Source organism: Manis pentadactyla, chromosome 11, assembly GCF_030020395.1.
Source record: "Manis pentadactyla isolate mManPen7 chromosome 11, mManPen7.hap1, whole genome shotgun sequence".
NCBI classification, from domain to species: Eukaryota; Metazoa; Chordata; class Mammalia; order Pholidota; family Manidae; genus Manis; species Manis pentadactyla.
Genome location: NC_080029.1, coordinates 13,049,025 through 13,073,961, shown reverse-complemented (window position 1 = coordinate 13,073,961; position 24,937 = coordinate 13,049,025). Strand labels below are relative to the sequence as shown.

Here is a 24,937-nt window from a genome sequence, read left to right as displayed (position 1 = left end):
TCAATTTCCAGTCCTTATCTTACTTGACCTACAACAATATTTGACATAGTCAACCATTTACACCCTTGAAACACTTCACTTGGCTTGCAAGACAACACCCTTGCCTGTTTTCTGTCCAACTTCCAAGCACCTTTTTCTCAGTCTCCTTTGCTGGGTCCTTCTCCTCTCCTTACTCTTAATGTTGGAGTAGCCCACAGTTCAAGCTTTGTCTGTTTTCGTTCTCGAGCTATAGTTACTCTCTTGGTATTCTCATTTATTTTTGTCATTTTATATATTACTTATATTTTGGCAAACTCCAAATTTGCACCTCTAGATAAGGCTTCTCTCCAAACTCCAGACTTCTATATCCTACTGCTCATTGGACACCTGCTTGTATGTCTAATAGCCATCTCAAACTCAGGGTGCTCAACTGCCCTCCTCTACCCACCCCAAACTCTCTTCCCAGCAGCAGCACCCCACATTAGTTAACGGCATCTTCATCCTTCTAGCTGCTCTGGCCAAAAACCCTGGAGCTACCTTAGGTTCCTCTTGCTCTCTCATACCCCACCATCCAGCCCATCAAGAAATTCTATTAGCTCCTATGTCAAGATATATCTAAAACCTGACTACTTATTACAACCCACTCTTGCTACCCTGGGGACTAGATCAATATCATCTCTTGCTGGAATAAATTCAATAACATCCTAACTGGCCTCCATTCCTCTAGGCTTGTCCCACTACAAGGCTGTCATACTTAGCAAACAGAATTACCCTTCTAAAATAAGTCAGATCACATCACTCTTCTACTCAAAACTCTCTAGTGGTTCCCCATTTCACTCAGAGAAGCTGTGGTCCTTACAATGGTCTCAATGCCCTCTGTGATCTGTACAGTCCTTCTTTCACATGATCACCTCCATGTCCTTATTTCCTGCCACGCTAACCTCACTCGTTCTACACACCCACATGGGCTACTTCATGGTTCCAAAAACAGCGGAGCCACCTTAGGGCCCCAACACTAGCTGGTGCCTCTACCCAGAAATCTCTTTCCTAAGATACTGGTATGGCTCACGCTCTCACTTCCTTTGTCTCTACTCAGCTGTCACCTTCTCAGCAAGGCCCTGGTCCATCACCTGATTTAAACATGCAACCTTTTGGAACACAACAGCAGCAGACTCACAGAACCCAAGAATGGACTAGCGGTTACCAAAGGGAAAGGAGTTGGGAAGGGAGGGAGAAGGGGACTAAGGGGTACTATGATTAGCACACATAATATAGGGGGGGCACGGGGAAGGCAGTATAGCACAGAGAAGACAAGTAGTGACTCTGTAGCACCTTAATATGCTGACGGGCAGTGACTGTAATGGGGTATGTGGTGGGGACTTGATAATAGGGGGGAATGTAGTAACCACAGTGTTGCTCGTGAGAAACCTGAGCATAATATTATATACCAATGACACCTTAAAATAAATAGATAAATAAATAAAATTTAAAAAAGGTGCAACCTTTTCTCACCCACCTCTTTCCTACTGCTTGTCTTGTAACTTACCACCACCAAACATCTTCCATATGTATTTTACTTATTTACTTGGTATTGTCTGCCTCCCTGTCTAGAGAACATTTTGTCTGTTTTGGTCATTGCTAGATTCTAACATCTACACAGAACAGTGCCTGGATCATAGTAGACAATCAATCAATATTTGCTGAATGAGTGGAAAAAAATCTCCACAAAATATTCATAGCTGCATATTAAATAGTGGATGCACAGATTCTGTTATATCTTTCTATATTTTATTATATTTGAAATATTTATAATTAAAAATATTTTAAAGAAATTTAGAAAATACAAACACTATTAGTATTCCAGGATGTCTTTTGCTAAATTCCCCTTATGGGTTCTAAAGTCCCTGACACTGAGCATAATTTCAAATCATTTTCCCTTCTTAAAAAAATAGATATCTGGACTGGTTAGCCAGAGACGGGTAAGATTCCTCAAGGGAGGAACAACCTAAGACAGGCACAGTAGCAGGGGGGTCATCAGATGAGAAATTGGGGATCAACAGAGGTGAGGCTTAGAACCTCACCCCCCGTGTTTTGAGAGAAATCTTCTGCATCCATGGATGTTTTGTTGCCCTTGTCTAGCTTGGATTAATACTTAGTCTATAGGCACACACCTGATCATCTACATTTCCCCTCTTACAGCACTAAATTATGTGTTCTACCTTTATCTTGCATCTACCTACCACTTCAGCATTTTATTAAAAAAAAATAATAATAATAATAAGGGAGAAATGTGGGATTCACATATAAGTCAAGTATAAAAATCAAACGAATAATCATAATTGACCTGATCGTTTATAGTTCATGATGAGTGATCAAAACTGAAAGTTTCTGTGATGACTGCCCTTGCACTGTTCACCATGTAAGAACTTATTCACTATGTAAGAACTTGTTCACCATGTAAAAACTTGTTTGTTATGCTTCAGAAGATTTGAGACTGTTGAGAATTAGGCTTGGGGTTGATTAATGATTGTGCATTGAGTCCCCTATACAGAATTTTATTGTTGTTAACAACCATATGATCAATAAATATGAGAGATGCCCTCTCAAAAAAAAAAAAAACACAGAGACTGTCATCCTAAATTTATTCATAGTGATTTTACTCTTTTTGATGCAATTGTAAATTGGATTGTTTTCTTAAATAAATGGGATTGTTTTATTAAAAAAAATCTTCAGGGGGCGGAGCCAACATGGCGGCGTGAGTAGGACAGTGGGAATCTCCTCCCAAAAACATATATACTTTTGAAAATACAACAAACACAACTAGCCCTAAAAGAGAGACCAGAAGACGCAGGACAGTGGCCAGACTGCAGCTACACCAGCGAGAACCCAGCGACTGGTGAAAGGGGTAAGATACAAGCCCCGGCCCGGCGGGACCCGAGCGCCCCTCCCCCCAGCTCCCGGCGGGAGAACAATAGGCAGAGCGGGAGGGAGACGGAGCCCAGGACTGCCGAACACCCAGCCCCAGCCATCCGGGCCAGAGCGCAGACACAGTATATGCCCAGGGGGCCCTGGATACTGGGAGAACAGGGGGTAAGACCTCAGAGCGGGTGCTGAAGCTGATGCCCCTGTGACAAAGAAAAGCGGGGGCTTTTTGAAAGTCTTAAAGGGACAGGGACTTAACAGCTTGACGGAAACAACCCAGGTCACAGTACAGCAGCTGGAAATTACAGGGAAAACCGGGTGCACTAACCCCCTGGGCAACAGCTCTGAGACCCCTCACGGAGGCAAACAGTCAAGCAGCCCCCCCATCCATCACCCCACCGGGCGCTGCGAAAGCAGAGAAGCAGCCTGAGACAAATTCCGCCCACAGAAAGGGAAATTTCTCCCTCCCGGCCAGGCAAGACACAAAGACCCACTCTACACGCAATTACCCAACACAAGCCACTAGGGGTCGCAGTTGCCCCAGTAAAGAAAGGCCAGTAGTAAGTGAAAATTTTGGCCCTCCCAGCTGACAGTCAATAGCACCTGTCAACATGAAAAGGCAAAAAAATATGATTCAGACAAGACTAACCCAGACAGCTTCGGCATCTGCTACATCTTCCCCTGAGAAGGAATCTGGGGAGATAGATTTAGCCAGTCTACCTGAAAAAGAATTCAAAACAAAAGTCATAACCATGCTGATGGACTTGCAGAGAAATATGCAAGAACTAAGGAAGGAGAATTCAGAAATAAAACAAGCTCTGGAAGGACTTCAAAACAGAATGGACGAGATGCAAGAGACCATTAATGGACTAGAAAACAGAGAACAGGAACGCAGAGAAGCTGATGCAGAGAGAGATAAAAGGATCTCCAGGAATGAAAGAACTTTAAGAGAGCTGAGTGATCAATATAAAAGAAATAATATAAGAATCATAGGCATTCCAGAAGAAGTAGAGAGAGAAAAGGGGATAGAAAATGTCTTTGAAGAAATAATTGCTGAAAATTTCCCCAAACTAGGGGAAGAAATGGCCTCTCAGACCACAGAGGTACACAGAACTCCCATGACAAGGGATCCAAGGAGGGCAACACCAAGACACATAATAATTAAAATGGCAAAGATCAAAGACAAGGACAAAGTATTACAAGCAGCCAGAGAGAAAAAAAAGGTTACCTACAAAGGAAAACCCATCAGGCTATCATCAGACTTCTCAACAGAAACCCTACAGGCCAGAAGAGAATGGCATGATATACTTAATGCAATGAAACAGAAGGGCCTCGAACCAAGACTACTGTATCCAGCACGAATATCATTTAAATATGAAGGAGGGATTAAACAATTCCCAGACAAGCAAAAGTTGAGGGAATTTGCCTCCCACAAACCACCTCTACAGGGCATCCTACAGGGACTGCTCTAGATGGGAGCACTCCTAAAAAGAGCACACAACAAAACACCCAACATATGAATAAGGGAGGAGGAGGAATAAGAAGGGAGAGAAATAAAGAATCATCAGATTGTGTTTATAATAGCTCAACAAGCGAGTTAAGTTAGACAGTAAGACAGTAAAGAAGCTAACCCTAAACCTTTGGTAACCACAAACTTAAAGCCTGCAATGGCAATAAATTCATACCTTTCAATAATCACCCTAAATGTAAATGGACTGAATGCACCAATCAAAAGACACAGAGTAATAGAATGGATAAAAAAGCAAGATCCATCCATATGCTGCTTACAAGAGACTCACCTCAAACCCAAAGACGCGCACAGACTTAAAGTCAAGGGATGGAAAAAGATATTTCAAGCAAACAAGAGAGAGAAGAAAGCAGGTGTTGCAATTCTGGTATCAGACAAAACAGACTTCAAAATAAAGAAAGTAACAAAAGACAAAGAAGGACATTACATAATGATAAAGGGCTCAGTCCATCAAGAGGATATAACCATTATAAATATATATGCACCCAATACAGGAGCACCAACATACCTGAAACAAATATTAACAGAACTAAAGGAGGAAATAGAATGCAATGCATTCATTCTAGGAGACTTCAACACACCACTCACTCCAAAGGACAGATCCACCAGACAGAAAATAAGTAAGGACACAGAGGCACTGAACAACACACTAGAACAGATGGACCTAATAGACATCTACAGAACTCTACATCCAAAAGCAACAGGATACACGTTCTTCTCAAGTGCACATGGAACATTCTCCAGAATAGACCACATACTAGGACACAAAAAGAGCCTCAGTAAATTCCAAAAGATTGAAATCCTACCAACCAACTTTTCAGACCACAAAGGCATTAAACTAGAAATAAACTGTTCAAAGAAAGCAAAAAGGCTCACAAACACATGGAGGCTAAACACCACGCTCCTAAATAATCAATGGATCAATGACCAAATCAAAATGGAGATCCAGCAATATATGGAAACAAATGACAACAACAACACTAAGCCCTAACTTCTGTGGGACACACCAAAGCAGTCTTAAGAGGAAAGTATATAGCAATCCAAGCATATTTAAAAAAGGAAGAACAATCCCAAATGAATGATATAATGTCACAATTATCGAAATTGGAAAAAGAAGAACAAATGAGGCCTCAGGTCAGCAGAAGGAGGGACATAATAAAGATCAGAGAAGAAATAAATAAAATTGAGAAGAATAAAACAATAGCAAAAATCAATGAAACCAAGAGCTGGTTCTTCAAGAAAATAAACAAAATAGATAAGCCTCTAGCCAGACTTATTAAGAAGAAAAGAGAGTCAACACAAATCAACAGTATCAGAAATGAGAAAGGAAAAATATCACGACGGACCCCACAGAAATACAAAGAATTATTAGAGAATACTATGAAAACCTATATGCTAACAAGCTGGGAAACCTAGGAGAAATGGACAACTTCCTAGAAAAATACAACCTTCCAAGACTGACCCAGAAAGAAACAGAAAATCTAAACAGACCAATTACCAGCAACGAAATTGAAGCGGTAATCAAAAAACTACCAAAGAACAAAACCCCCGGGCCAGATGGATTTACCTTGGAATTTTATCAGACATACAGGGAAGACATCATACCTATTCTCCTTAGAGTTTTCCAAAAAATAGAGGAGGAGGGGATACTCCCAAACTCATTCTATGAAGCTAACATCACCCTAATACCAAAACCAGGCAAAGACACCACCAAAAAAGAAAACTATAGACCAATATCCCTGATGAACGTAGATGCAAAAATACTCAACAAAATTTTAGCAAACCGAATTCAAAAATACATCAAAACCATCGTACACCATGACCAAGTGGGATTCATCCCAGGGATGCAAGGATGGAACAACATTCGAAAGTCCATCAATATCATCCACCACATCAACAAAAAGAAAGACAAAAACCACATGATCATCTCCATAGACGCTGAAAAAGCATTTGACAAAGTTCAACATCCATTCATGATAAAAACTCTCAGCAAAATGGGAATAGAGGGCAAGTACCTCAACATAATAAAGGCCATCTATGAAAAACCCACAGCCAACATTATATTGAATAGCGAGAAGCTGAAAGCATTTCCGCTGAGATCGGGAACTAGACAGGGATGCCCACTCTCCCCACTGTTATTTAACATTGTACTAGAGGTCCTAGCCACGGCAATCAGACAAAACAAAAAAATACAAGGAATCCAGATTGGCAAAGAAGAAGTCAAACTGTCACTATTTGCAGATGACATGATACTGTACATAAAAAACCCTAAAGACTCCACCCCAGAACTACTAGAACTGATATCGGAATACAGCAAAGTTGCAGGATACAAAATCAACACACAGAAATCTGTGGCTTTCCTATATACCAACAATGAACCAACAGAAAGAGAAATCAGGAAAACAACTCCATTCACAATTGCATCAAAAAAAATAAAATATCTAGGAATAAACCTAACCAAAGAAGTGAAAGACTTATATTCTGAAAACTACAAGTCACTCTTAAAAGAAATTAAAGGGGACACTAACAGATGGAAACGCATCCCATGCTCATGGCTAGGAAGAATTAATATCGTCAAAATGGCCATCCTGCCCAAAGCAATATACAGATTTGATGCAATCCCTATGAAACTACCAGCAACATTCTTCAATGAACTGGATCAAATAATTCAAAAATTCATATGGAACCACCAAAGACCCCGAATAGCCAAAGCAATCCTGAGAAAGAAGAATAAAGTAGGGGGGATCTCACTCCCCAACTTCAAGCTCTATTATAAAGCCATAGTAATCAAGACAATTTGGTACTGGCACAAGAACAGAGCCACAGACCAATGGAACAGACTAGAGAATCCAGACATTAACTCAGACATATATGGTCAATTAATATTTGATAAAGGAGCCATGGACATACAATGGCGAAATGACAGTCTCTTCAACAGATGGTGCTGGCAAAACTGGACAGCTACATGTAGGAGAATGAAACTGGACCATCGTCTAACCCCATATACAAAAGTAAACTCAAAATGGATCAAAGACCTGAATGTAAGTCATGAAACCATTAAACTCTTGGAAGAAAACATAGGCACAAACCTCTTAGACATAAACATGAGTGACCTCTTCTTGAACATATCTCCCCGGGCAAGGAAAACAACAGCAAAAATGAACAAGTGGGACTATATTAAGCTGAAAAGCTTCTGTACAGCAAAAGACACCATCAATAGAACAAAAAGAAACCCTACAGTATGGGAGAATATCTTTGAAAATGACACATCCGATAAAGGCTTGACGTCCAGAATATATAAAGAGCTCACACGCCTCAACAAACAAAAAACAAATAACCCAATTAAAAAATGGGCAAAGGAACTGAACAGACGGTTCTCCAAAAAAGAAATACAGATGGCCAACAGACACATGAAAAGATGCTCCACATCGCTAATTATCAGAGAAATGCAAATTAAAACTACAATGAGGTATCACCTCACACCAGTAAGGATGGCTGCCATCCAAAAGACAAACAACAACAAATGTTGGCGAGGCTGTGGAGAAAGGGGAACCCTCCTACACTGCTGGTGGGAATGTAAACTTGTTCAACCATTGTGGAAAGCAGTATGGAGGTACATCAAAATGCTCAAAACAGACTTACCATTTGACCCAGGAATTGCACTCCTAGGAATTTACCCTAAGAATGCAGCAATCAAGTATGAGAAAGATCAGTGCACCCCTATGTTTATCGCATCACTATTTACAATAGCCAAGAATTGGAAGCAACCTAAATGTCCATCGATAGATGAATGGATAAAGAAGATGTGGTACATATACACAATGGAATACTACTCAGCCATAAGAAAAGGGCAAATCCAACCATTTGCAGCAACATGGATGGAGCTGGAGGGTATTTTGCTCAGTGAAACAAGCCAAGCAGAGAAAGAGAAATACCAAATGATTTCACTCATCTGTGGAATATAAGAACAAAGGAAAAACTGAAGGAACAAAACAGCAGCAGAATCACAGAACTCAAGAATGTACTAACAGGTACCAAAGGGAAAGGGACTGGGGAGGATGGGTGGGTAGGGAGGGATAAGGGGGGGAGAAGTAGGGGGGTATTAAGATTAGCATCCATAGCGGGGTGGGAGAAAGGGGAGGGCTGTACAACACAGAGAAGACAAGTAGTGATTCTACAACAGGTTGCTACGCTGATGGACAGTGACTGTAAAGGAGTATATAGGGGGGACCTGGTATAGGGGAGAGCCTAGTAAACAAAGTATTCGTCATGTAAGTGTAGATTAATGATTAAAAAAAAAAAATGCAGTTCCTATGTGGTGACCTCTAATGAGTTCTACACAATGATATAAAGGACATATAAAAGTGTAGGCAAAGGGTCTGTTTGTGTTTATACAGAGGATCAAAGCCTAATTTGGCTACCCCGAAAATGAACTAAGAAACGATATGAAAGAGAACTTCCAACATCTGCACTCTCGGGAAGACTCATGCCAGAAGATGATCATCAAAAAACCCCAACAAAGATCCACGCACCGCTACAGCTGTAGATGCACTCATCCCACCAGCTCCTGGACTTGCCATGGGAATGAGGAAGGAGATATCTGAGCTGGCCTGTGCATACAGTAAAACAACAAATTTGACTGGATCTATACTGTTGGAACTCAACCAAGAATTAGGAGAAGTGCAAATTGTAGCGCTCCAAAATCTTACAACTACAGACTATTTACTGTTAAAAGAACATATGGGATGTGACAGTGCCCAGGAATGGGTTGTTTTAATTTGTCTGATTTTTCTCAAACTATTCAAATTCAGTTAGATAATAACCATCATATCATTGATAAGTTTTCACAAATGCCTAGGGTGCCTAACTGGTTTTCTTGGTTTCACTGGAGATGGCTGGTAATTACAGGTATGCTTTGGTTATGTAACTATACTCCTATTATGTTAATGTGTGTGCGCAATTTAAGTAGTAGCTTAAAATATATACATGCTGAAGTTACTCTACAAGAAGATATGTCAAAGAAATAATCAATCTTCCCATGTTTTCTCCCGCCTGCTACTTCTATAGCTTTTCTTCTTCCTTCCTAATTACAACGAATTCTTAAATAGAATTCGTGCCTCATATCAAATTTACCGAGTATCATAACTCCTCCAAGTGGTAAAGATACCTCAAGACAAATACTGGGCATAGAAGCCACAGGGCATAAATATGCAAAGAAATAAAAAGCTAACCATTTCAAACAATAAGGCTTCTCTCTCACTTACCAACTTAACATTTCCCTGTATGGCCCCGGAAGATGACTGGTTAGCCAGAGACGGGTAAGATTCCTCAAGGGAGGAACAACCTAAGACAGGCACAGTCGCAGGGGGGCCATCAGGTGAGAAATTGGGGATCAACAGAGGTGAGGCTTAGAACCTCACCCCCCCTGTTCTGAGAGAAATCTTCTGCATATGTGGATGTTTTATTGCCCTTGTCTAGCTTGGATTAACACATAGTCTACAGGCACACACCTGATCATCTACATTTGCTCTCTTACAACACTAAACTATGTTTTCTACCTTTATGTTGTATCTACCTACCACTTCAGCATCTTATTAAAAATAATAAAGAGAGAAATGTGGTATCCACATATAAATCAAGTATAAAAATCAAATGTGTATTCATATTTGAACTGACTGTTTATAGTTCATAATGCATGAGCAAAACCAAAAGTTTCTGTGATGACTGCCCTTGTACTGTTCACCATGTAACTTATTCACTATGTAAGAATTTGTTCTCCATGTAAGAACTTGTTCGTTATGCTTCAGAAGATTGGAGACTGACGAAAATTAGGCTTGGGGTGGATTAATCATTGTGCATTGAGCACTGACTCCCCTATACAGAATTTTATTGTTGTTAACAACCATTTGATCAATAAATATGAGAGATGCCCTAACAACAACAACCAAGAAAAAGTACACACTTCCAATTGTAAAATAAATAAGCAACCGGGATGTAATGTATAGCATAAGGAATATAGTCAAAATATTGTAACAACTTGGTATGGTGATAGCTGGTACTTAGAATTATCATGTATATAAATGTTGAATCACTGTGTTGTACACCTGAAACTAATGTAATGTAATACTGTGTGTCAACTACCCTTCAATAAAAAAAAAAAAAATCTTCAGTGTTAGAATCATATAACCAATACCTAGCCGACTATCTGATTCACACTAAGAACTCTACAAATGTTTGCTGAACTATACTCTTAGAAAATACTATGAAGGACAAATACTAGCCTGCAGATATTTAGAAATGTCTTCTTTTACTCTCAAATTTCAAAGGATTTATCAAGTTCTGTGGCTGAGAAAAGAATATATCAGTAAAAGTACCAAATTTGTAAAGTGTTCACTATCATACAAGATTTTTAAGGTTTCTAAAATAAATTAATTTTACCCTGTATATGATTCAGTTTAGCAAACTATAACCTAGAAATAATTATATGAATATTTGGCCAACACCTCTAGAATATAGGCTCATTGGGCATGGAAGTGGTTATGTTCACCACTATACTTCTAGGGCCCAGTACAATATCTGGCACATAGTAGGTACTCAGTAAATATCTGTTGAACTGTTAAATTAATGAACATAAAGACATGATATTACACCATGAGCAAAAACTTCAAACAAATATAAAAAAGTAAATTCCTTAAAATAGAAATACATTTCCCAGACCAAATCAGGGCTGAATTTGTAATACATAAAACTGTGATATCCTGCAAGAGAAGCAGATTTGGGTTGGGGAAGATTAGTTCAGTTTTGAAAATGCTGGGCTTGAGCAGCCTATGGGAGGCAAGCAGAGAAACACTATAGACATGTTGGGGCCTGGAGCCCACAGGTGGAGTCAGGCTTGGCCATATCTATTCGGGAATCGCCAACATACAGGGAGACAGGGTGGCATAACAAGAGAAGAGTACCTAGTACTGAATTGTGAGGAGCCCTCAGGTAGGAGAGGAGAACCTACAAAAGATGGTGGGAGAGAGAAGGACCCAGGGGAGTGTGGCACCAAAGAAGCCAAAGTGAGGGGTGATTTCCAGTTCAACACTACTAGGTGGTCAAGATGAGGACTCAAGGATGTTCTAAAATTCCAGCCAATAGTGACCCTCGTGAGAACAGGTTGAGTCAGTTGGTAGAGGGTGCAAGCCAAACTGGAGAAGGTTATGGAGTGAGTGACATGTGGGTAAGTAGAGAATGTGTAAACCAATATTGACAAAGGAAAACAAAAAGACAAGAACTGGTAGGAAATATGGGATTCTTAGGTTGCTTTTCTTTTTAGCTGTTAATTAGTCAGTCTATCCATCCATTCATCTCTCCATTTAAAAAATCTTAAGACATGAGAGATTAGGCATGCTTAAATGGTGAGAGGAGGGGCCCAAGGGGAAAAAGAGGTTCAAAGAAGAAGGAGCGAGACAGATACAGAAAGAGAAATATAACCTCCATATATCAACTAGAAACCAAGGAGGAAACTGTAAGCTGGAGTTTAAACTGAAAATCAGAGGTAGAACAGGGATGCACAAAAGAAACTCATTCTAAGAAAAATGGTATTTTCAGTGTGAGAGCCGGGCTGACACGTGAAACCAGAAAGGGATGCTAATGAATCAAAACCAGAAATTGTTTGGTGGGAATATTTTTAAGATGGAAAGTGTCTAGGGTCTAGGTAGGGAAACTTGCTGAATAGGTGCTGGGTGGAATCAGGGGAGCAACGGGCCATTCAGTCAAGCTGTCGGGGACTCAGGAAAGGCTGGTGTCTACCCAAGCCTGAGAGTTAAATTCGAAGCCGAGTACGGCCGTGTGTCTTCTCTGGCTAAGAGGAAGAATGGACTGGTGGTCTGAGAAGTGGGGAGATGAGACTGCATCGCTTAGTAACACATGACTGTATCAAATGCAGCTGGGCTGATTCCAGTGAATGATAAGGAAATCTATAAATTACGTCTCCACTTCTGATTAAGTCCCAATATTTCATTTTTACACTTAAAACAATTAAACACTCAAAAATTACAGCACCCACTGAAAACTCCCTATACTCCCTTGAAGAGTAGCTGTTGGCTATTAGAAAACACAGGTCTCTTGTGAGGAGTGACCGAGCTGGTGTAGAAGTACAGCACTTCTGACTAATTTGTTAGTGTATTATTGGATCTGAACAACTTGGATCCATGTTTGACTTTTGTTTATTTTTGTTTTGGTTTATAACAGTAGCGGTTGCCCAGGGCCAAAGTCTGCCAAATGACCAGCCACACATGCCCCAAAATAAAGAATTCACCATGTGATTATTTTCATTGTTGTGTTACCAGAACGTAGCCTAAGATCAAGCACATAGAAGACTGTCAACAAATTCTTAGGGAGTGAATGAGCAAATGTCTAGATGGTTCCATGGATTGAGGAAAAGGTGATCACCAAGTCTCTCTGCAGGGGATCCTTTACATGCTAAGGACCCTTGGCAGTGTGTTGAAGCTGACAGACCCCTTCTCAGAGTATTTTTAAATACATACTATGACAGAGAAAACTAATTATACTGAATACAGATAGAGGAAACTAGTTATATTAAAATATATTGAGATCAAAATATGAAAAGAAACTGTGACACTCTCACAAACATGCCCCTATGGCATAAGCTGGGCTTGTCAAGTCAAAGTCACAGGCATCGCTGCATGGAGGCCTGGCTGGGCCAGTTCACTGGCAACACCACCAAATGACATCTGCAGGCTTTTTGTTCGGTTTCTCAGACAGGAATCTTCCAAATTCCTGTCTAGGATGCCAGTGATCTCAGAGGGAAGTGGCGGAAAGAGGCCAGAGAAGTTCTCCGCTCAGTGAGTCAGTTTTCATATCGCCCACTAGTTCCCACGTGGTGTCATCACCCTCAGCTGTGCCCACTGTCCCCCAATCCACAGGCTTTCTGTTCAGCCTCTTCAGTCTGCACCAGGGTAAGAAAGGCATAGTTGTCCAAGTGAACAGGGAGACATGGGATGTAGGGCCCACCTGTTTCTTACACAGACCTCCAGCCAAGCCTCCTGGGGCCTGTATCACCTGCACTCCTGTTCTGAAGGATATTTGTGCCTCAATCCATGAGCCTTTTTGGGGGCCAGAGGTACAAAGGAGCCCGCTTTCAGACTTCTCACTTTACTCGCTTAGGATTCAGCTGTGATCAGAGATGCCTCATCAGTTACACCTAGTATTTCTGCTGCCCATCTCCCAAAATCGGGTTGCAATTTTCTTCTCTACCCTCTGAGTGCATGCCTATTTCCCTCCTTTACTTTTACCTATAGTGAGGGTTAGTGAGGAAGAAATGGTATATATATTTAATCTGTCACATTTACTGATGTTGCCACTTTTTTTTTATAAAGGAGAAAAAGTTTTAAAAATAAATCTTTGCAGTAAATTCCTCAAAAATGTATCTAACTTATTTTATCACTATGGTTTTTCTATTAAAGATAACCGATAAATTGTTAAAACCATGGCTTCACGAGGGCCGACACCATTTCCATTTTATTTACCACTGTACCTAGCATAAGAGGCAGTCAATAAATATTGAATACATGAACTGAATGAATATAGACACAATAAAAAATCGGGATCTCCTGTTTTAATAATTTCAGTACTTATCTAGTTCACCGAGGACTGCAATATTCCCAAAAGCAAACAGTCAGAAATAGGTACAACTAATTTGGAACCAAAGAATGATGGTTTTATAGTAACAAAGTCGTTTACTACAAAAATTCCACTCTGATTCTGTGTTCTATACTAATAATTTATTGGATAAAAATGAATTGGCAAGAGGGGCGGAAGATGGCGGCATGAGTAGAGCAGCCGAAATCTCCTCCCAAAACCACATATATCTATGAAAATATAACAAAGAAAACCCTTCCTAGAATAAAGACCAGAGGACACAGGACAATATCCAGACCACATCCACACCTGTGAGAACCCAGCGCCTCGTGAAGGGGGTAAGATACAAGCCCCGGCCCCGCGGGAGCCGAGCGCCCCTCCCCCCAGCTCCCGGCGGGAGAAGAACAGGCAGAGCGGGAGGGAGACGGAGCCCAGGACTGCCGAACACCCAGCCCCAGCCATCCGGGCCAGAGCGCAGACACAGTACGTGCCCAGGGTGCCCTGGATGCTAGGGAAACAGGGCAGCAAGAACAGTGAGCGGGCACCGGAGGCCGGGTGCCGGAGGCCATAAGAAAAGAGCGCGACCATTTTTTTTTTTTTCTATTTTGTTTTGGCAAGTGCTTTTTGGAAGTCTTAAAGGGATAGGGCCCCCAATACTAGGGAAACAGGGCAGCAAGACCGGAGAGCAGAGTCCTGAGGCTGGCGCCGGAGAATAAAGAAAAATGAGCGGCCAATTTTTTTTTTTTAATTTAAATTTTTTTTGTTTTTGCGGGTGCTTTTTGGAAGTCTTAAAGGGGCAGGGTGGGAAAAATAATCCAGAGGTAGGGAATCCGGGGATCTCTGGGCACCCTAACCCCTGGGCTGCAGGGAGCAGGGAGGCCCCTTACAGAGATAAATAGCCTCCAGGCCGCTCCCCCTCCAACGCAACTCCACCACTTTGGAGCAGGGGCCCGAACCAGGCCACGCCCACAGCAACAGTGGAGATAAACTCCATAGCAGCCGGGCAGGAAGCAGAAACCCTGTCTGCGCGCAGATGCGCAGCACAAGCCACTAGAGGTCGCTGTTCTCCCAGGAGAGGAGGGCCACAAACCAACAAGAAAGGAAGTCCTTCCAGCCGTCACTCGTCCCAGTTCTGCAGACTATTCCTATCACCATGAAAAGGCAAAGCTACAGGCAGACAAAGATCACAGAGACAACACCAGAGAAGGAGACAGACCTAACCAGTCTCCCTGAAAAAGAATTCAAAATAAGAATCATAAACATGCTGACAGAGATGCAGAGAAATACGCAAGAGAAATGGGATGAAGTCTGGAAGGAGATCACAGATGCCAGAAAGGAGATCACAGAAATGAAACAAACTCTGGAAGGGTTTATAAGCAGAATGGATAGGATGCAAGAGGCCATTGATGGAATTGAAACCAGAGAACAGGAACGCTTAGAAGCTGACATAGAGATAAAAGGATCTCCAGGAATGAAACAATGTAAAGAGAACTGTGTGACCAATCCAAAAGGAACAATATCCGTATTATAGGGGTTCCAGAAGAAGAAGAGAGAGGAAAAGAGATGGAAAGTATCTTAGAAGAAATAATTGCTGAAAACTTCTCCAAACTGGGGGAGGAAATAATTGAACAGACCACGGAAATACACAGAACCCCCAACAGAAAGGATCCAAGGAGGACAACACCAAGATACATAATAATTAAAATGGCAAAGATCAAGGACAAAGAAAGAGTTTTAAAGGCAGCTAGAGAGAAAAAGGTCACCTATAAAGGAAAACCCATCAGGCTAACATCAGACTTCTCGACAGAAACCCTACAGGCCAGAAGAGAATGGCATGATATATTTAATACAATGAAACAGAAGGGCCTTGAACCAAGGATACTGTATCCAGCACGACTATCATTCAAATATGATGGTGGGATTAAACAATTCCCAGACAAACAAAAGCTGAGGGAATATGCTTTCCACAAACCACCTCTACAGAACATCTTACAGGGACTGCTCTAGATGGGAGCACTCCTACAAAGAGCACAGCACAAAACACCCAACATATGAAGAATTGAGGAGGAGGAATAAGAAGGGAGAGAAGAAAAGAATCTCCAGACAGTGTATATAACAGCTCAATAAGTGAGGTAAGTTAGGCAGTAAGATACTAAAGAGGATAACCTTGAACCTTTCGTAACCACAAATTTAAAGCCTGCAATGGCAATAAGTACATATCTTTCAATAGTCACCCTAAATGTTAATGGGCTGAATGCACCAATCAAAAGACACAGAGTAACAGAATGGATAAAAAAGCAAGACCCATCTATATGCTGCTTACAAGAAACTCACCTCAAACCCAAAGACATGTACAGACTAAAAGCCAAGGGATGGAAAAACATATTTCAAGCAAACAATAGCGAGAAGAAAGCAGGGGTTGCAGTACTAATATCAGACAAAATAGACTTCAAAACAAAGAAAGTAACAAGAGATAAAGAAGGACACTACATAATGATAAAGGGCTCAGTCCAACAAGAGGATATAACCATTCTAAATATATATGCACCCAACACAGGAGCACCAGCATATGTGAAACAAATACTAACAGAACTAAAGGGGGAAATAGACTGCAATGCATTCATTTTAGGAGACTTCAACACACCACTCACCCCAAAGGATAGATCCACTGGGCAGAAAATAAGTAAGGACACGGAAGCACTGAACAACACAGTAGAGCAGATGGACCTAATAGACATCTATAGAACTCGACATCCAAAAGCAACAGGATACACATTCTTCTCAAGTGCACATGGAACATTCTCCAGAATAGACCACATACTAGGCCACAAAAAGAGCCTCAGAAAATTCCAAAAGATTGAAATCCTACCAACCAACTTTTCAGACCACAAAAGCATAAAACTAGAAATAAACTGTACAAAGAAAGCAAAGAGGCTCACAAACACATGGAGGCTTAACAACACGCTCCTAAATAATCAATGGATCAATGACCAAATCAAAATGGAGATCCAGTAATATATGGAAACAAATGACAACAACAACACTAAGCCCTAACTTCTGTGGGACACACCAAAGCAGTCTTAAGAGGAAAGTATATAGCAATCCAAGCATATTTAAAAAAGGAAGAACAATCCCAAATGAATGATATAATGTCACAATTATCGAAATTGGAAAAAGAAGAACAAATGAGGCCTCAGGTCAGCAGAAGGAGGGACATAATAAAGATCAGAGAAGAAATAAATAAAATTGAGAAGAATAAAACAATAGCAAAAATCAATGAAACCAAGAGCTGGTTCTTCAAGAAAATAAACAAAATAGATAAGCCTCTAGCCAGACTTATTAAGAAGAAAAGAGAGTCAACACAAATCAACAGTATCAGAAATGAGAAAGGAAAAATATCACGACGGACCCCACAGAAATACAAAGAATTATTAGAGAATACTATGAAAACCTATATGCTAACAAGCTGGGAAACCTAGGAGAAATGGACAACTTCCTAGAAAAATACAACCTTCCAAGACTGACCCAGAAAGAAACAGAAAATCTAAACAGACCAATTACCAGCAACGAAATTGAAGCGGTAATCAAAAAACTACCAAAGAACAAAACCCCCGGGCCAGATGGATTTACCTTGGAATTTTATCAGACATACAGGGAAGACATCATACCTATTCTCCTTAGAGTTTTCCAAAAAATAGAGGAGGAGGGGATACTCCCAAACTCATTCTATGAAGCTAACATCACCCTAATACCAAAACCAGGGAAAGACCCCACCAAAAAAGAAAACTACAGACCAATATCCCTGATGAACGTAGATGCAAAAATACTCAACAAAATATTAGCAAACCGAATTCAAAACTACATCAAAAGGATCATACACCATGACCAAGTGGGATTCATCCCAGGGATGCAAGGATGGTACAACATTCGAAAGTCCATCAACATCATCCACCACATCAACAAAAAGAAAGACAAAAACCACATGATCATCTCCATAGATGCTGAAAAAGCATTTGACAAAGTTCAACATCCATTCACGATAAAAACTCTCAGCAAAATGGGAATAGAGGGCAAGTACCTCAACATAATAAAGGCCATCTATGATAAACCCACAGCCAACATTATATTGAACAGCGAGAAGCTGAAAGCATTTCCTCTGAGATCGGGAACTAGACAGGGATGCCCACTCTCCCCACTGTTATTTAACATAGTACTGGAGATCCTAGCCACGGCAATCAGACAAAACAAAAAAATAAAAGGAATCCAGATTGGTAAAGAAGAAGTTAAACTGTCACTATTTGCAGATGACATGATACTGTACATAAAAAACCCTAAAGAATCCACCCCAAAACTACTAGAACTGATATCGGAATACAGCAAAGTTGCAGGATACAAAATCAACACACAGAAATCTGTGGCTTTCCTGTATACTAACAATGAACCAACAGAAAGAGAAATCAGGAAAACAACTCCATTCACAATTGCATCAAAAAAAATAAAATACCTAGGAATAAACCTAACCAAAGAAGTGAAAGACTTATACTCTGAAAACTACAAGTCACTCTTAAGAGAAATTAAAGGGGACACTAACAGATGGAAACTCATCCCATGCTCGTGGCTAGGAAGAATTAATATCGTCAAAATGGCCACCCTGCCCAAAGCAATATACAGATTTGATGCAGTCCCTATGAAACTAGCAGCAACATTCTTCAATGAACTGGAACAAATAGTTCAAAAATTCATATGGAAACACCAAAGACCCTGAATAGCCAAAGCAATCCTGAGAAAGAAGAATAAAGTAGGGGGTATCTCACTCCCCAACTTCAAGCTCTACTATAAAGCCATAGTAATCAAGACAATTTGGTACTGGCACAACAACAGAGCCACAGACCAATGGAACAGACTAGAGAAACCAGACATTAACCCAGACATATATGGTCAATTAATATTTGATAAAGGAGCCATGGACATACAATGGCGAAATGACAGTCTCTTCAACAGATGGTGCTGGCAAAACTGGACAGCTACATGTAGGAGAATGAAACTGGACCATTGTCTAATCCCATATACAAAAGTAAACTCAAAATGGATCAAAGACCTGAATGTAAGCCATGAAACCATTAAACTCTTGGAAGAAAACATAGGCAAAAGCCTCTTAGACATAAACATGAGTGACCTCTTCTTGAACATATCTCCCCAGGCAAGGAAAACAACAGCAAAAATGAATAGGCAGGACTATATTAAGCTGAAAAGCTTCTGTACAGCAAAGACACCACCAATAGAACAAAAAGGAACCCTACAGTATGAGAGAATATATTTGAAAATGACACATCTGATAAAGGCTTGACATCCAGAATATATAAAGAGCTCACACGCCTCAACAAACAAAAAACAAATAACCAATTAAAAAATGGGCAGAGGAACTGAACAGACAGTTCTCCAAAAAAGAAATACAGATGGCCAACAGACACATGAAAAGATGCTCCACATTGCTAATTATCAGAGAAATGCAAATTAAAACTACAATGAGGTATCACCTCACACCAGTAAGGATGGCTGCCATCCAAAAGACAGAGAACAACAAATGTTGGCGAGGCTGTGGAGAAAGGGGAACCCTCCTACACTGCTGGTGGGAATGTAAGTTAGTTCAACCATTGTGGAAAGCAGTATGGAGGTACATCAAAATGCTCAAAACAGACCTACCATTTGACCCAGGAACTGCACTCCTAGGAATTTACCTTAAGAATGCAGCAGTCAAGTATGAGAAAGATCAGTGCACCCCTATGTTTATCGCAGCACTATTTACAATAGCCAAGAATTGGAAGCAACCTAAATGTCCATTAATAGATGAATGGATAAAGAAGGTGTGGTGCATATACACAATGGAATACTACTCAGCCATAAGAAAAGGGCAAATCCAACCATTTGCAGCAACATGGATGGAGCTGGAGGCTATTATGCTCAGTGAAACAAGCCAAGCGGAGAAAGAGAAATACCAAATGATTTCACTCATCTGTGGAGTATAAGAACAAAGGAAAAACTGAAGGAGCAAAACAGCAGCAGAATCGCAGAACTCAAGAATGGACTAACAGGTACCAAAGGGACAGGGACTGGGGAGGATGGGTGGGTAGGGAGGGATAAGGGGGGGGGAAGAAGTAGGGGGGTATTAAGATTAGCATGCATGGGGGGTAGGAGAAAAGGGAGGGCTGTACAACACAGAGAAGGCAAGTAGGGTTTCTACAACATTTTGCTATGCTGATGGACAGTGACTGTAAAGGGCTTTATAGGGGGGACCTGGTATAGGGGAGAGCCTAGTAAACATAATATTCGTCATGTAAGTGTAGATTAGTGATACCAAAAAAAAAAAAAAAGGGCAGTTCCTGTGTGGTAACCTCCAATGAGTTCTACACAATGATATAAAGGACATATAAAAGTGTAGGCAAAGGGTCTGTTTGTGTTTATACAGAGGATCAAAGCCTAATTTGGCTACCCCGAAAATGAACTAAGAAACGATATGAAAGAGAACTTCCAACATCAGCACTCTCTGGAAGACTCATGCCAGAAGATGATCATCAAAAAACCCCAACAAAGATCCACGCACTGCTACAGCTGTAGATGCACTCATCCCACCAGCTCCTGGACTTGCCATGGGAATGAGGAAGGAGATATCTGAGCTGGCCTGTGCATACAGTAAAACAACAAATTTGACTGGATCTATACTGTTGGAACTCAACCAAGAATTAGGAGAAGTGCAAATTGTAGTGCTCCAAAATCTTACAACTACAGACTATTTACTGTTAAAAGAACATAAGGGATGTGAACATTCCCCAGGAATGGGTTGTTTTAATTTGTCTGATTTCTCTCAGACTGTTCAAGTTCAGCTGGACAATATCCACCATATCATAGATAAGTTTTCACAAATGCCTAAGGTGCCTAACTGGTTTTCTTGGTTTCGCTGGAGATGGCTGGTAATTACAGGTATGCTTTGGTTATGTAACTATACTCCTATTATGTTAATGTGTGTATGCAATTTAAGTAGTAGCTTAAAACCTATACATGCTGAAGTTACTCTACAAGAAGATATGTCAAAGAAATAATCAATCTTCCCATGTTTTCTTCCGCCTGCTACTTCTATAGCTTTTCTTCTTCCTTCCTAATTACAACTCTTAAATAGAATTCGTGCCTCATATCAAATTTACCGAGTATCATAATTCTTCCAAGTGGTAAAGATACCTCAAGACAAATGCTGGGCATAGAAGCTACAGGGCATAAATATGCAAAGAAATAAAAAGCTAACCATTTCAAACAATAAGGCTTCTCTCTCACTTACCAACTTCACATTTCCCTGTATGGCCCCGGAAGATGACTGGTTACCCAGAGACGGGTAAGATTCCTCAAGGGAGGAACAACCTAAGGCAGGCACAGTCGCAGGGGGGTCATCAGGTGAGAAATTGGGGATCAACAGAGGTGAGGCTTAGAACCTCACCCCCCCCGTTCTGAGAGAAATCTTCTGCATACGTGGATGTTTTATTGCCCATGTCTAGCTTAGATTAATACATAGTCTACAGGCACACACTTGATCATCTACATTTGCTCTCTTACAACACTAAACTATGTTTTCTACCTTTATCTTGTATCTACCTACCACTTCAGCATGTTATTAAAAATAACAATAATAAAGAGAGAAATGTGGTATCCACATATAAATCAAGTATAAAAATCAAATGAGTATTCATATTTGAACTGACTGTTTATAGTTCATAATGCATGAGCAAAACCGAAGGTTTCTGTGATGGCTGCCCTTGTACTGTTCTCCACGTAAGACCTTGTTTGTTATGCCTCAGAAGATTGGAGACTGATGAAAATTGGGCTTGGGGTGGATTAATGATTGTGCATTGAGCATTGACTCCCCTATACAGAGTTTTATTGTTGTTAACAACCATTTGATCAATAAATATGAGAGATGCCCTCACATAAAAAAAAAAAAAAGTATACACTTCCAATGGTAAAATAATAAATAACCGGGATGTAATGAATATAGTCAAGATATTGTAACAGCTTGGTATGGTGATAGCTGGTACCTAGAAGTGTCATGTATATAAATGTTGAGTCACTATGTTGTACACCTGAAACTAATGTAATGTAATACTGTGTGTCAACTACCCTTCAATAAAAAAATAATTATCTACAAAAAAAAAAAAAAAAAAGAATTGGCATTCAAATTAGTTACATAGCAGTAGTGTAAAACTACTAATAGTATAAATTACAACTGCTAAATAAAAAATATTTGGTTACAAAAGATGTTTAATTTAAAATGTCATTAATGCATTTGTAATATTAAACAAGTTCTAATCAATACTGGAAATGCAAAGATGATCTTCACATTAGCGGTTAAATTTTAGTTCATATGAGCAAAAACACAGCAAGATTGTTAAGAATCATGTCTGGCAGATCCTTGTCATTCTTTTCAAGAGAATTCAAAGGGTCATTAGACAAATCCAACTTTGTAATTATAACATAAGCTGTATGTGCTTTGCTTTGTAATTCTCAATTGCCTACCTCTAAGCCATCATTCTCTTCGAGGATCCAAAGGTCCTTTATTTATATTTTTCAGTTACACTTAAAGGGGAAAGCTATTAAATGCATAGTTCTGTTTTGTTTTAAACTGGGGAGTTCTGATATATCAAAGGTTTGCTCCAGTTCTAACAGAATGGTTCCATAGTAATTTTAAACTAAAAATGTTTATAGTCATTCACACAAAGATGTTCCTCCAGTAAACCTGCAACATGAATATATAATCCATATGGTCTATCCTGTTAGATGCTTATTCTACAGCGAATTTTTCATCATTGTTTGCATTTTGTTATTACTAACCTCAAATTTAAATATAATACTCACTTCATCAGACACAAACTCCTTACTCAGACCAAAATCTGTCAGCACCACATGGCCATTAGAATCAAGTAGAATATTCTCAAGCTTAATGTCACGGTATATAATCCCCAGCTGCGAAAAAAAACAAATATGCATCTTAAAATAACAGTTTTCAGAAAATAAATTAGGAAAGTCTTATCTACTTTAAAAACAAGTCTCACAAAGGCATTCTCCTGCTCAGGATGCTATAATGCCTCTTAGTCACTGGCCAGGGTAAATGTAAATTCTCCAATCTCAGGGCACATCTGCTGGGCTCCCTGGACCTTCCCAATCATGTCTTCATTCTCTTGTGTAATGAGGGTCCATTCCTACTGGACCAGCTTTTGAGGGTCTCCCCACTGACTACTGTTCTTTCCTGTCTCTGTACTTCTTGATATTTCATCCTCACTCCAGGAGATTTTAGCCAAGTCATGTCCATCACTTCCTAATGGCTTCAGAGGATTCCCCAACCAACCAGATCCCAAACTGGTCATTTCTTTGATTTTACTCCTACAATACCTATATTTACATTGTACTGACCTAACTAGTATTTTCTAGGTATTTCCTGTTTATCTTGATATAAACTTAACTCTGTTTTTTCACCTTAAATGCATTTATCTAGTATCTACTACATTGTCAGGTTATCAAGTGTAAACATATAATTAATAACAGCTTAGATTGAATAATAAGCTCCTAAACATTGAAGATCATAGGTTTATTCTAGTTGATCTTTAGTTCTAAATATGCAAGTAAGTCAATTAGATAATATTTACATGTCCCTCCATTTTGTTTTGCATGTTGTTTTATAGCAAAACACTTCAGCTATTACTTCAGCTTATAACATAAGTAAACTTATCCAAAACATATAAGTTCTTGATATATGTGAATTCCATGTTTCATGGTATGTTAGCCTGAATTTAATGTTTTTAAACGTAGAAACACAACACTAAAAATATGAAAAAGCAGATTCTTAATAATCTCTTAAAATTGAAATAAAAATTACACAAGGAAAAACACTAGGCAATTTTTCTCCAAGCACTTAAACAGACATTTCCCTTGAAATCTTGTAAACATCTAATAACCAGTACAACGTTTTTTTTTAAACCTTACTGGAAAAGATTTTAGGAATAAATAAATCATTTACTATCTGGTTTTTACCTCATCACTTCCAAGTAAACTCCCATTTGGTCTCTTCTTGGGAAACTCAGGATTAGTAGGTATATCAAGATTAATATTACCAGCTTTGTGTTACTCTTCTCTGCATTTGTTTTTTAGGGCAGTAAGGTTAAAGGAACTTAACTGAGATCTGGTTTGCTGTGTTACTTTCACTCATTATCAATTACATTTGTATCCAGACTCACCATGTTCTCTACTACTGCATTTATTATTACCCTGTTTTAATTAATAACAAATGTTCATGGTTTTTTCCTTTGATAAAAAGAATCAACAAAATTAAAGCGTTCACACAAATTAAAAAGTGAATTTACCAGCTGACCCATCAGAGCGTTGTATTTGGTTTGTTTTTACTCTGGTATTTATTTACAGCTAATGCCCCTAAGCATGACACTTAAAGATCTTTTCAGCCTGTCCCTCAGTCCAATTTGGTTCATGTATAAAGATATCCCACCTACTTTATACCCCACAAAAATCATCACAGGCATAAAGCTTGTCACCATGGTGACAGTTCTATCAAAAGGAACACAGGTGTCTGAGCAGCGCGGGCCCCCCCTTCTCGGTGCTCTTCCCTTTCTCCCCATGGCACGGCAGCCATTGCCTGAGAGCCTGTTCTCTTTCGGTTCTGTTCTTACACATGTGTCTCTCACTCCCCTAAGATTCCTCTTCTGAACCCCAGCTTCCTCTGCCTGCCCAGTCTTCTTCTGTTCTGGGCTACATCTGCCTTTCCTGGATCCCTCCTTTGCTTACATCTTCTCACGTCTTTTCTCACAGCTG

General features: G+C 39.9%; 1 protein-coding gene across 1 annotated transcript in view; it reads right to left on the bottom strand.

Annotated features, from left to right (window-relative positions):
• RPS6KA5 (ribosomal protein S6 kinase A5) overlaps window positions 1-24,937 on the bottom strand; it is a 204,621-nt gene that overhangs the window by 57,236 nt on the left and 122,448 nt on the right. Inside the window, exon 5 of the mRNA XM_036882248.2 lies at window positions 22,973-23,080. Coding sequence (XP_036738143.2) covers window positions 22,973-23,080 — 108 coding nt within the window. The remainder of the gene's footprint in view (window positions 1-22,972; window positions 23,081-24,937) is intronic.